Genomic DNA, 11,408 nt, shown 5'->3' with positions numbered 1-11,408 from the left:
CGCGGATTTGTGTCTTTCAGAAAAATCTCGAGTCGACTCCACAAAGGTAAGTCACCCCCATCCCTGCTCCCGAAACAACACCCCGCCTCTCTTTGTCTCTTCAACCACGTCTCTTAGCTTTGCCCTTCAACTCCAGCTTCAAATCCCGGCTCAGATGTCGGCTTCCTCGACGCTTCCCCCACGAAAACTTCAGTCCAAGATTTATTCCCTTTTCAACAAGTTGACGTCTGCTTGGAGACAAAGTTTTTCACTTCTCCTTGACTCTGGAGGATCAGGAGATGAGGGGGGGGAACAAACTGTGGAAACAGATAGAGATAGAGATGAAAATGTGGAAATATTAACGTCTCGCATCAAACTTCTCGTTTCAGGTCGACTCAGAAACAACAAACAGGGATTTAAAAGAGAGAGAAAAAGGTTAAATATGATGCCTCATTTGCATAATACGCAGGGTGTTAGATGATGCTTTGTTTGCATAATTAAACATCACGTTTGATAAAGCGTGTAACACAATAAATGGTCCTCTTCATGTAGTGATGAAGTGGTGAAGATTCATGTTGATATCTACTCTTTAATTCTTTCACCCTTTTCACCTTTCTTCAACATGTCGGTCATGTGACTTTAAAATGACCAGAATTCTCCTTCAGCAGCTTCGTTCCTCTCTGAGAAACTCACTTATACAACATTTATTAACGAGAACGTGGATGAATCTACAAGGTTGATGAGCTATTTCAGTCTCTCTTCATACATTCATCTAAAGAGCTAAGTGACCATATATGGACGGGGAGACGCTGTATACTACTCTGTAAGAGACCTGTCAATCAGCGTGTAGCCCCGCCCTAAAGCATCCCCTGCTTTATGGTCTATTAGGGGCCTGTCAATCAGCGTGCAGCCCCGCCCTAAAGCATCCCCTGCTTTATGGTCTATTAGGGGCCTGTCAATCAGCGTGTAGCCCCGCCCTAAAGCATCCCCTGCTTTATGGTCTATTAGAGGCCTGTCAATCAGCGTGTAGCCCCGCCCTAAAGCACCCCCTGCTTCATGGTCTGTTTGACCCTATTTTGACACTCGGTGCTATGAGCACCAAGAGCAAAACACTCGACTAGGTCTCGACTCTTCGCTGTCCTTGCGCCGAAATGGTGGAAGGAGGTCTGTGAAGACATCAGGACCGGAGAGAGCCTTCACATCTTCAGACTAAACCTCTTCAGACTCTACCTCGACTAAAGACTAACAAATTGTAGCACTTAAATTGTACTTGTAACGTCACTCATCTATAGCAAATTGTAAATTGGCTTATTTGAGGAAATTGCACTTTCTTGTTTCTTGTTCTCCTGAGTTTGTACCCTATGGTTGAATGCACTTATTGTACGTCGCTTTGGATAAAAGCGTCCGCTAAATGACATGTAATGTAATGTAATGTAATATGAGTCAGACTTGTTGTCATCTTTAAAACAAAGAGAAATAGAAGTACAGCGTTTGTTGGGGACTATTTTCAACTGCATATTAATCCTCTTTTGAGTATTTCTTGATTGATTGAGTCAAAATAAGGAAGGAAGTCAATCATTTATTGACGTTGGCCTTTGAATGGGATATTTTGGTAAAATGAAAATATAAAATGAATAATAATGAATCATAATGAACTGTTTGGTTAGCGGGAGGGTTGTGACTACAGTTTAAATCAAATGTAACTAGCTAGCACCTGTTGGCAAGATTCATCTCCTACGATTGCAGAACGTTGGCTGTGTTTGTGTGTGTGTGTGCGTGTGTGTGTGTGTGTGTGTGTGCGTGTGTGTGTGTGTGTGTGTGTGTGTGTGTTTGTGTGTGTGTTTGTGTGTCAGCAGCAGGGATTCAGTCCGATCCTGTCTTACATCTGGATGACTGTGGTCAAACCCGCTGGAAACACACACACACACACACACACACACACACACACACACACACGCACACACATGTTCACTCTGTCAGCGTTTCCTTGTCCACTCCTTTCCTCTCCTGACTTCTCATCTCCTCATGTTTCCTCTCCTCTCTTGTTCGTTTCGTCTGTATCTCAAAAAAACATTTTGCTCAGACATGAGGAGCGCTTGTTTTCTTTTATCTGGCAGGTGACATTCCCGCTCACAGGGAGGTTAACGCGTGGCGAGACCCCCCCCCCCTCCGCACATCAACCGGTTCGGACAGAGATCCGTACAAGCGTCTGTCTGCGATCCTTCACATATGAAAAGTGAAAATGAAGGAGAATAATGATTCCATTAGTTTGACTCGTTGTTAAACGCAGAGATGTGACAACACGAAAAGACAATTTTAAGGCAACACAATAATTATTTACGTAAGATCTTTTTTGGGGTTAAAATATAATACCGCTTTCACACAAGGAACAAACATCTGTCTGAAGGACCCTTCCTCCCTTAAAGCACTTCAAAAGTCTTTATTCCTGCTTCGTGATTACATCGATTTACCGTAGAACCGCCCAGGATTTTTACCAATTACGGGACATTTTTTTTGCAGCTTTGAGTCGGCCTGCTGGGACGGAGATCGGACCTCTTAGCTTTCATGCAGAGATTTATGGCACTTCAGTGTGTGTGTGTGTGTGTGTGTGTGTGTGTGTGTGTGTGTCTACTTGTAAATGTCAGGCAGCTGTCCTCAGCTGTTGACAGCTAAGAAGTCAGCGGTAAATCAGGCCGGTCGCTCAGCTAAAGAGGTGATTAATAAACATGTCATCTGTGTGTGTGTGTCTGTGTGTGTGTGTGTGTGTGTGTGTCTGTGTGTGTGTGTGTGTGTGTTTGTGTGTCTGTGTGTGTGTGAGAAAATAAGGGAGGGGGGACGGCAATAGAGAGAAAGGTGAGGAGGATGTGATTTACAGAAACAGCGACCGGAAGTGGCCTCTTTTAGGAGAATAAAAGCGCCTTTGTGTGTTTGACGCCTCGTCGACTTCATGTGTCGCGTCCGTCCGTCTCCAGGACCTTTTCTGCATCGTCATCATCATCGCGGCCGCCTTGCCATGGAAACGAAGGAGAGAGACGCGGAAGCTTCGCCCTTCATCACACTTAGCGCGGCGGCAGCTCCTCTAATGGAGCTCCATCCATTTTAAAACGACAGACTCCATTACGGCCGCACGCGACGCGAGCCGGATTTATTCTGGTTATTTGGCGATAACGTGTGCGGCCGACTAAACGCAGCCACGTTTTCATTGGTTTTCTATCCTTCGGGTGATGATTAACTCGGGAAGAGGCGGCGTGGGTCGGAGGTCCGAGAGAAAACACACAGAAATATCTTTTAGATTGTATGTTTCTACAACAAAAGCACAGCAGGTGGCATTTTGAGGCAAGTTGTCATGGCAACAGTCTGTCGTGGTCTCACAGGCCGTAGTGGGATGACACTCCAAACGTCCATTGTTTTAATTTACCTGTTTGAACACTTTAATACTCATGTAAAAGTATCTCATCACCTCTGTAGCCTGAACGTTAGAAGTTCAGGTTGGTCCTCACAAAGGTGGTTAAATCACACCTGTTGGGTTGGTGGGTTCAGGTTGGTCCCCATGAAGGTGGTTAAATAAGACCTGTTGGGTTGGTGGGTTCAGGTTGGTCCCCATGAAGGTGGTTAAATAAGACCTGTTGGGTTGGTGGGTTCAGGTTGGTCCCCATGAAGGTGGTTAAATAAGACCTGTTGGGTTGGTGGGTTCAGGTTGGTCCCCATGAAGGTGGTTAAATAAGACCTGTTGGGTTGGTGGGTTCAGGTTGGTCCCCATGAAGGTGGTTAAATAAGACCTGTTGGGTTGGTGGGTTCAGGTTGGTCCCCATGAAGGTGGTTAAATAAGACCTGTTGGGTTGGTGGGTTCAGGTTGGTCCCCATGAAGGTGGTTAAATAAGACCTGTTGGGTTGGTGGGTTCAGGTTGGTCCCCATGAAGGTGGTTAAATAAGACCTGTTGGGTTGGTGGGTTCAGGTTGGTCCCCATGAAGGTGGTTAAATAAGACCTGTTGGGTTGGTGGGATCAGGTTGGTCCCCATGAAGGTGGTTAAATAAGACCTGTTGGGTTGGTGGGTTCAGGTTGGTCCCCATGAAGGTGGTTAAATAAGACCTGTTGGGTTGGTGGGATCAGGTTGGTCCCCATGAAGGTGGTTAAATAAGACCTGTTGGGTTGGTGGGTTCAGGTTGGTCCCCATGAAGGTGGTTAAATAAGACCTGTTGGGTTGGTGGGTTCAGGTTGGTCCCCATGAAGGTGGTTAAATAAGACCTGTTGGGTTGGTGGGTTCAGGTTGGTCCCCATGAAGGTGGTTAAATAAGACCTGTTGGGTTGGTGGGTTCAGGTTGGTCCCCATGAAGGTGGTTAAATAAGACCTGAGTCTGGGAGTAAAGTCTCAGCTTTACTGCAGCGCTGAAGCAAAACCCACTAAACCTGGACCACAACATCCTGGCCAGCCGGGACAAAGTGTCCGTGAGTGTGTGTGAGCGCAGGCGTGTACTACCTGTGTGTACACAGGTGTGTGTGTGTGTGTGTGTGTTACACAGGGTGGGGATTTCTCTCTGACCCTGGGTCAAGTGTTGAACATTCTCATAACAAACAGAAGGGCTACAGCCGGCAAACAGGGGAACATAAGTGTGTGTGTGTGTGTGTGTGTGTACAGGTGTGTATCTGTGTGTATGTGTGTGTGTACAGGTGTGTATCTGTGTGTGTGTGTGTGTGTGTGTAGCGTCTGCGCTTCTTGCTAAACTGACACATTTTCAATCACATGGTTTATTCTGGGGAAATTGTTGAAAAGGGCAGATTTCTGCGGCTCTTTGAGCTCCAACAGGACACGCCAGGATTAGTTTTTTCACTTTGTGAGTGTGTGTGTGTCTGTGTGTGTGTATTCTAAGACAATGCCCTGGTAGCCAATTTGTAATATATAGTCAGCCTTGAAAAATGGCCCAGATCTCCCCTTCGCCGTCTGCAATTTAGCTCTGCCGGCGCCCGGCAATACGCATCGCACCGCCTCCACCGCGCCATTTGGCCCTGATGGAGTGTGTGTCTGTGTGTGTGTGTTTGTTTACTTGCTTATGTTCATCTCGGTGTGCATTTACCCACGAGTCCGTCTTTTTGTGAGTGTGTGTGTGTCTTGTTTATACTCAGGTTATTGAATTTCTGCAGAGTGTTTGTGTGTGTGTGTGTGTGTGTGTTTGTGTAGTCATTGGTGTGCGCCCACAGTTGTGTTTGTTTTCTGGGTGGAGTTTTTTTCGCTGTGTGTTTGATGCAATGCAGTTACTTGACCACTTTCCAAAATGACACCTGAAGGCATCAATCAGGAACTAATGGACAGATTGATGAAAGAGAGAAGGGAGGGATGAGGAAGAGTGGAGGGAGGAAAAGAGAGAAGGATGTGAGGATGTAGGAAGGGGAGAGAAGGGGGGAGGGGGCAAGGAAGAAAAGAGAGGGAGTGCTTGGTAAAAAGAAAAAAGAGGGATGGAGGTAAAGATGGAGGGAGGAGAGAGGAGTGAAGGACATGGAGGGAAAGGGAAGATGGAGTAAAATAATGAAAAGTGAAGGAGAGAAGGAAGGAGGATTTAAGGATGTGACAAAGAGAGCGAGAGGGATGGAAAGAACATGAAGGAAAGGAAGGAAGGATGCAAGAAAGCGAGGGAACGTCTCTCTCACAATCATTTAACCTCATCGATCACAAAGCTTTGATCTCCATGACAACGCAAACCACACAGAGATGTTGTTGGACACTAAACCCCCCCAAGAGGACGGTCCGGACCTTCAGACGTCCCTGCAGGACACACTGACGTCACGGCCCTAATCTGTCCTGCGGGGAGGACTCTAATGGTCCCCCCTGAGCCCCGAGCCTCGGTGTGCAATCAGTAAAGTACGGAGACCCCCCCCCCCCCCTCAACCCCGACCCCCCCGTCCCCCGGAGAACAAGCCTGCCGTCGTCGCTTTATAGTTGTTATATATTTTTGTTCTGTTATGTTCCCCCAGTCATGCATCACAAGATCAAATCTAAAAGCAATACAATCTCTGCCCCCGCCCCCCCGTCCCCCCCGTCCCCCCGTCCCCCCCTCACTCCCCCTCTCCTGCCGTACGGCTTTAGAGCAGGAGTAAGTTATGCCGTCGATGCCCCCCTCCCCCTGCCGACAGGAGCGATAGGCCTCAGGAAGCTGTTCTACAGTAATACCCGTCTGCCACGTGCACGCTTTTATGGAGCGCCGTGCACTAATGTTCTCCTGCGCCCCCCCCCCCCTCACGTCTGCCCCCCCTCCCTTCTACCCCCCTACTCCCCCCTACTCCCCCCTGTATGAGCAATCCTCTCCGGCATGTGTTGTGACGGCCCGTCCTCTGGTGTCTGTGTGAGATTCTAATAATTCACTTTATTTCATTCAAAGCGACTCGAAGCTTCTTCGTCTTCTCTCCGGGTGGTTAAATCAAACGATCTCAACCAATGAGCATTATTGATCAGTTTGATTAAGCTGAATTCAACTTTATTTCATCGCAGTGGAGCAAAGGTCCACTGGAGCACATTACGGCTCTAGTTCATTCAATGCCGACCGTAGATGTCCCACACTTCTACTCTAATACACTTCTATACCTTTTTAATGCGCTGCGCTTTGGAGGAAATCTGGAGATTTGATCAATAAGCAAGAGGATCTGTTGTAATATCTTTACACTGACTTCAGGAAAACTCTCATGATACAAAGTACACAGAAAACATCTATTGTATTTAAATAAGTGTAACTGACTGTTTTGGGACATCTTTTGTATTCGGCCTCATTAAACATCAGTTGTACAAGTGTTAAGCAAGTGTGGAGCATATTTATCATATGACTGGGATGTAGTACTCTAGTGACGTAGTACTCTGGTGACGTAGTACTCTAGTGACGTAGTACTGGGTGTTTGGATCATATAATCTATATCTATTTATTGTCTTGAAGCTGCATTCTCTGTAGTGACCAGCAGGGGGCGACTCCTCTGCTCCCATAGACGTCTATGAGGAAATGACTCTACTTCTCTGTAGTGACCAGCAGGGGGCGACTCCTCTGCTCCCATAGATGTCTATGAGGAAATGACTCTACTTCTCTGTAGTGACCAGCAGGGGGCGACTCCTCTGCTCCCATAGACGTCTATGAGGAAATGACTCTACTTCTCTGTAGTGACCAGCAGGGGGCGACTCCTCTGCTCCCATAGATGTCTATGAGGAAATGACTCTACTTCTCTGTAGTGACCAGCAGGGGGCGACTCCTCTGCTCCCATAGACGTCTATGAGGAAATGACTCTACTTCTCTGTAGTGACCAGCAGGGGGCGACTCCTCTGCTCCCATAGACGTCTATGAGGAAATGACTCTACTTCTCTGTAGTGACCAGCAGGGGGCGACTCCTCTGCTCCCATAGACGTCTATGAGGAAATGACTCTACTTCTCTGTAGTGACCAGCAGGGGGCGACTCCTCTGCTCCCATAGACGTCTATGAGGAAATGACTCTACTTCTCTGTAGTGACCAGCAGGGGGCGACTCCTCTGCTCCCATAGACGTCTATGAGGAAATGACTCTACTTCTCTCTGGATTTATTCCCTCAGTAAACATTGTAAACATGAGTTTATGGTCTCAGTCTCTAATTTCAAGTCTTCTTGGTCACTTCCTGTTTTCAGTCTACAGTTTAAATAACGTTTTGTACGGACTTCTTCTGGTTTGCATCATGCTGCTGGTTCGGGGTTCTCGGGGGCGAGTCGAGGTATTTGCACTGGATCACCAGTCGTGTTTTCGGGGGTTCGGTGAGATGTCAGAAGGTCATAAGTAGGTCACATGCTTTTTGTTTTATTTCCCACTGAGTTAAAACGCCCAGCTGCTCCCCGTGAAAGCTGCATCTCATGTGACAGTCTGTGCATAACTCCTTGATGTCTCCTTCTTCTCCTCGTGATGTTCCTCTGGGCTCTCCTTAAAGAACCTCTCCACGTTTTCTGTGCTCCACAGTGACCCCTACTGGGAGCGGCCGGCCAATGCAGGCAGCTGCTCCGCCGCGCGGCCCAAGACCCTCCACCTGGCCGGCCAGCAGCACACCTCGTCGCCATGGTAACGTTTGTGTGCGCTCGCAGTGGTAGAAGTACTAGTAGTACTAGAAGTAGTAGCAGTGGTAGAAGAACTAGTAGAACTAGAAGTAGTAGCAGTAGTAGCAGTACTAGCAGTAGTAGCAGTGTGTCGTTGCCGGTCTGAGGTCTCAACCTCGTGGTGAGAAGTGGAGTACTAATACATCAACGGTGTACTTCACTGAGTGCAGTGTAGAGTGAATATACTATTACATACATATTACATACTTTGTACTGCTCTGTTATATCATGGATCTTTCATCCCTGATATCTGTATTGTACTTTCTACTATACTGCAACCCAGAAGTAGATATTGTACTTTTTACTGTAGTTAAGAGTATTTATACATGTACTGTGTCTGCTCTTTGTGTGTGTTTACAGTATTGTTTGTGTGTTCATAGTTATGTGTGTTGTGTGTGTGTGTGTTGTGGCCTCCTTAGAGGTCTTGTCATTGATCACAGGGAAGGGATTTGACACTAGGAAGTGATGCATTGTGGGTGATGTTGTGGAGCGTGTGTGTGTGTGTGTGTGTGTGTCTGTGCTGGATTACAGTAGTGAGAATAAAGGGGGGATTTGTGTCGGAGTCGTGAGGGGAACTGAAAGGACGCAGCAGTTAACAGCTCATTACAGGACGAGCTTAACAGCATGTAGGACACACACACACACACACACACACACGCACACACGCACACGCACGCGCACGCACACGCACACGCACGCACGCACGCACGCACACACACACACACACACACACACACACACACACAGACACACGCACGCACGCACGCACGCACGCACGCACGCACACACACACACACACACACGCGCACACACACGCACACGCACGCGCACGCACACGCACACGCACGCACGCACACACACACACACACACACACACACACACAGACACACACACGCACGCACGCACGCACGCACGCACACACACACACACACACACGCACACACACACGCACACACACACGCACGCACGCACGCACGCACACACACACACACACACACACACACAGACACACACACATACACACACACACACGCACACACACACACACACTCTGTGGTTCCCTGCCACTCGTGATCGTTTTGTGAAACATTTAGAAAAGAGAGATTAGACATTAAAAGACGTTTCTAATAGTTTCATTTATCAAAGCATTAAAATATAAACATTTACATTTTAAATCAAGCAGAAATAATCATTTATTATTCATCATTTATGAACTTAAGCAGCGTTCATTGTGTTCAAGTTCTAAGGGTCTTATCTTTGGCAAGATGTTGTCAACCAGCCATTTCTCCTCCTCTTCTTCCCGTCCTCCTCCTCCTCTCCTCCTCTTCTTCCCGTCCTCCTCCTTCTCTCCTTCCTCCTCTCCTCCTCCTCTTCTTCTTCCGTCCTCCTCCTTCTCTCCTTCCTCCTCTCCTCCTCCTCTTCTTCTTCCGTCCTCCTCCTTCTCTCCTCCTCCTCCTCTTCTTCCCGTCCTCCTCCTTCTCTCCTTCTCCTCCTCCTCTTCTTCCCGTCCTCCTCCTCCTCTCCTCCTCCTCCTCTTCTTCCCGTCCTCCTCCTTCTCTCCTCCTCCTCCTCCTCTTCTTCCCGTCCTCCTCCTTCTCTCCTCCTCCTCCTTCTCCTCCTCCTCTTTTTCCCCATCCTCCTCCTCCTCTCCTCTCCTCTCCTCCTCTTCCTCCTTCTCCTCCTCTTCCTCCCCCCCCCCTCCTCCCCCCCCTCCTTGCTGCGATGCTCCTTGTGTCTCTGTTCCACTCCCTCTCTTTGATCTCCTTCTTTCTGACCTTCACTTTCTTACTTTCCACTTTTCAAACAAACAAACCTGATTTCAATTCTCCTCGTCTTCATCGGAGCGAATTCAATAATTTAACCCTTTATGATTTGTCTGATATCTTTTATTCCTCTCGTTTCTGTGTCTGGCGGGAGGCGTGTTAATAATGGAATGTGTGGAGGCCTTTTGAAGCTCCTGTGTTTGGAGTCACGCGCATTGATCTCTGATTGTCACTCAGAATGTTTGATGACTTCGTTTGAATCCAATCAGTAAAAAGAGAGAAATCACCTGAAGCTCGTTTACAAATCCGACAGGAAACACGAGCAGCGACTTCCTGCTGCGCGGCGGCCGCTGTTTACCCAGAATCCTCCAGGGCAGCGTGTAACATTTGGTTGCTATTCAGACTAATTTCATTTAGAGATCTTTAGGCTTTTTATTTTCACAAAGTGAACCAACACACTGACGATGAGGAGGATTATGGGGAGGAAGAGGACCGACCCTCTTCTTCAATTGTAAATAGAACTCTGACCTTCAGCGTTCATTTATTTAGTAGGAACATCAGTGAGCTGCTGCAGGTCGCAGAGGAAGGTGTGTGTGTGTGTGTGCGTGTCTGTCTGTGTGTGTGTGTGTGTGCGTGTGTGTGTGTGTGTGTGTGTGTGCGTGTCTGTCTGTGTGTGTGTGCGTGCGTGTGTGTGTGTGATCCAGCTGTTGGACGTTGCGGTGTGACTGACAGTCAGCAGCACCTGCTGATATTTGAGCATGCGTGTGCATTTGTGTGTTCTTCAGAGTGAAATCAGCGGTAGGACATGTAGCAGACTGAAAGGTTTGTTGTTGTTTACTCACAGTCGAAATACACACACACACACACGCACACACGCACACACACACACCTCTGTCCCACTGATCCAAGGTGATAGACAGGCCAGATGTTTGAGTGTTTGTCTTTTCCTGCACCTGCACATATTTGTGTGAAAGTGTGTCTGTGTGTACGTCTTTACGTGTGTGTGTGTGTGTGTCTGTACATGTGTGTGTGTGACAGACTGCTGGTCTGCTGGTCACCTTGCAGGTCTGCAGCTCAAGGCTTAATGAATAAACATGAATTCCTGTCCACATCCACTCGCCTCCACGGCACTCACTCTGTCCTTTCTACTCTATCATGTTCTACCCGATCATGTTCTATTCTATCAGGTTCTACTCTATCATGTTCTATTTTAGCATGTTCTGTTCTAGCATGTTCTACTCGATCATGTTCTACTCTATCATGTTCTATTCTATCATGTTCCACTCTATCATGTTCTACTCGATCATGTTCTATTCTATCATGTTCTATTCTAGCATGTTCTACTCAATCATGTTCTACTCTATCACGTTTTATTCTAGAATGTTCTACTCTATTATATTATATTCTATCATGTTCTACTCTATCATGTTCTACTCTATCATGTCCTAGTCTATCATGTTCTATTCTAGCATGTTCTATTCCATCATGTTCTACTCTATCATGTTCTATTCTATCATGTTCCACTCTATCATGTTCTACTCGATCATGTTCTATTCTATCATGTTCTATTCTAGCAT

General features: G+C 47.2%; 1 protein-coding gene across 3 annotated transcripts in view; it reads left to right on the top strand.

The window, feature by feature from the left end:
- The window catches only part of npas3 (neuronal PAS domain protein 3), a 136,753-nt gene that overhangs the window by 38,980 nt on the left and 86,365 nt on the right, over positions 1–11,408 (top strand). For 2 of the 3 annotated variants that reach the window (XM_078089191.1, XM_078089192.1), the window contains exon 2: positions 7,934–8,032. The exons of the other annotated variant lie outside the window; for it this stretch is intronic. In XM_078089191.1, the coding sequence (XP_077945317.1) occupies positions 7,934–8,032 (99 nt within the window). The remainder of the gene's footprint in view (positions 1–7,933; positions 8,033–11,408) is intronic. 3 annotated transcript variants of the gene reach the window in all.

This window comes from Gasterosteus aculeatus, chromosome 15, assembly GCF_964276395.1.
Source record: "Gasterosteus aculeatus chromosome 15, fGasAcu3.hap1.1, whole genome shotgun sequence".
Taxonomy (NCBI): Eukaryota; Metazoa; Chordata; class Actinopteri; order Perciformes; family Gasterosteidae; genus Gasterosteus; species Gasterosteus aculeatus.
The sequence above is the reverse complement of the archived record's forward strand: the minus strand, read 5'-3'. Positions and strand labels throughout refer to the sequence as shown.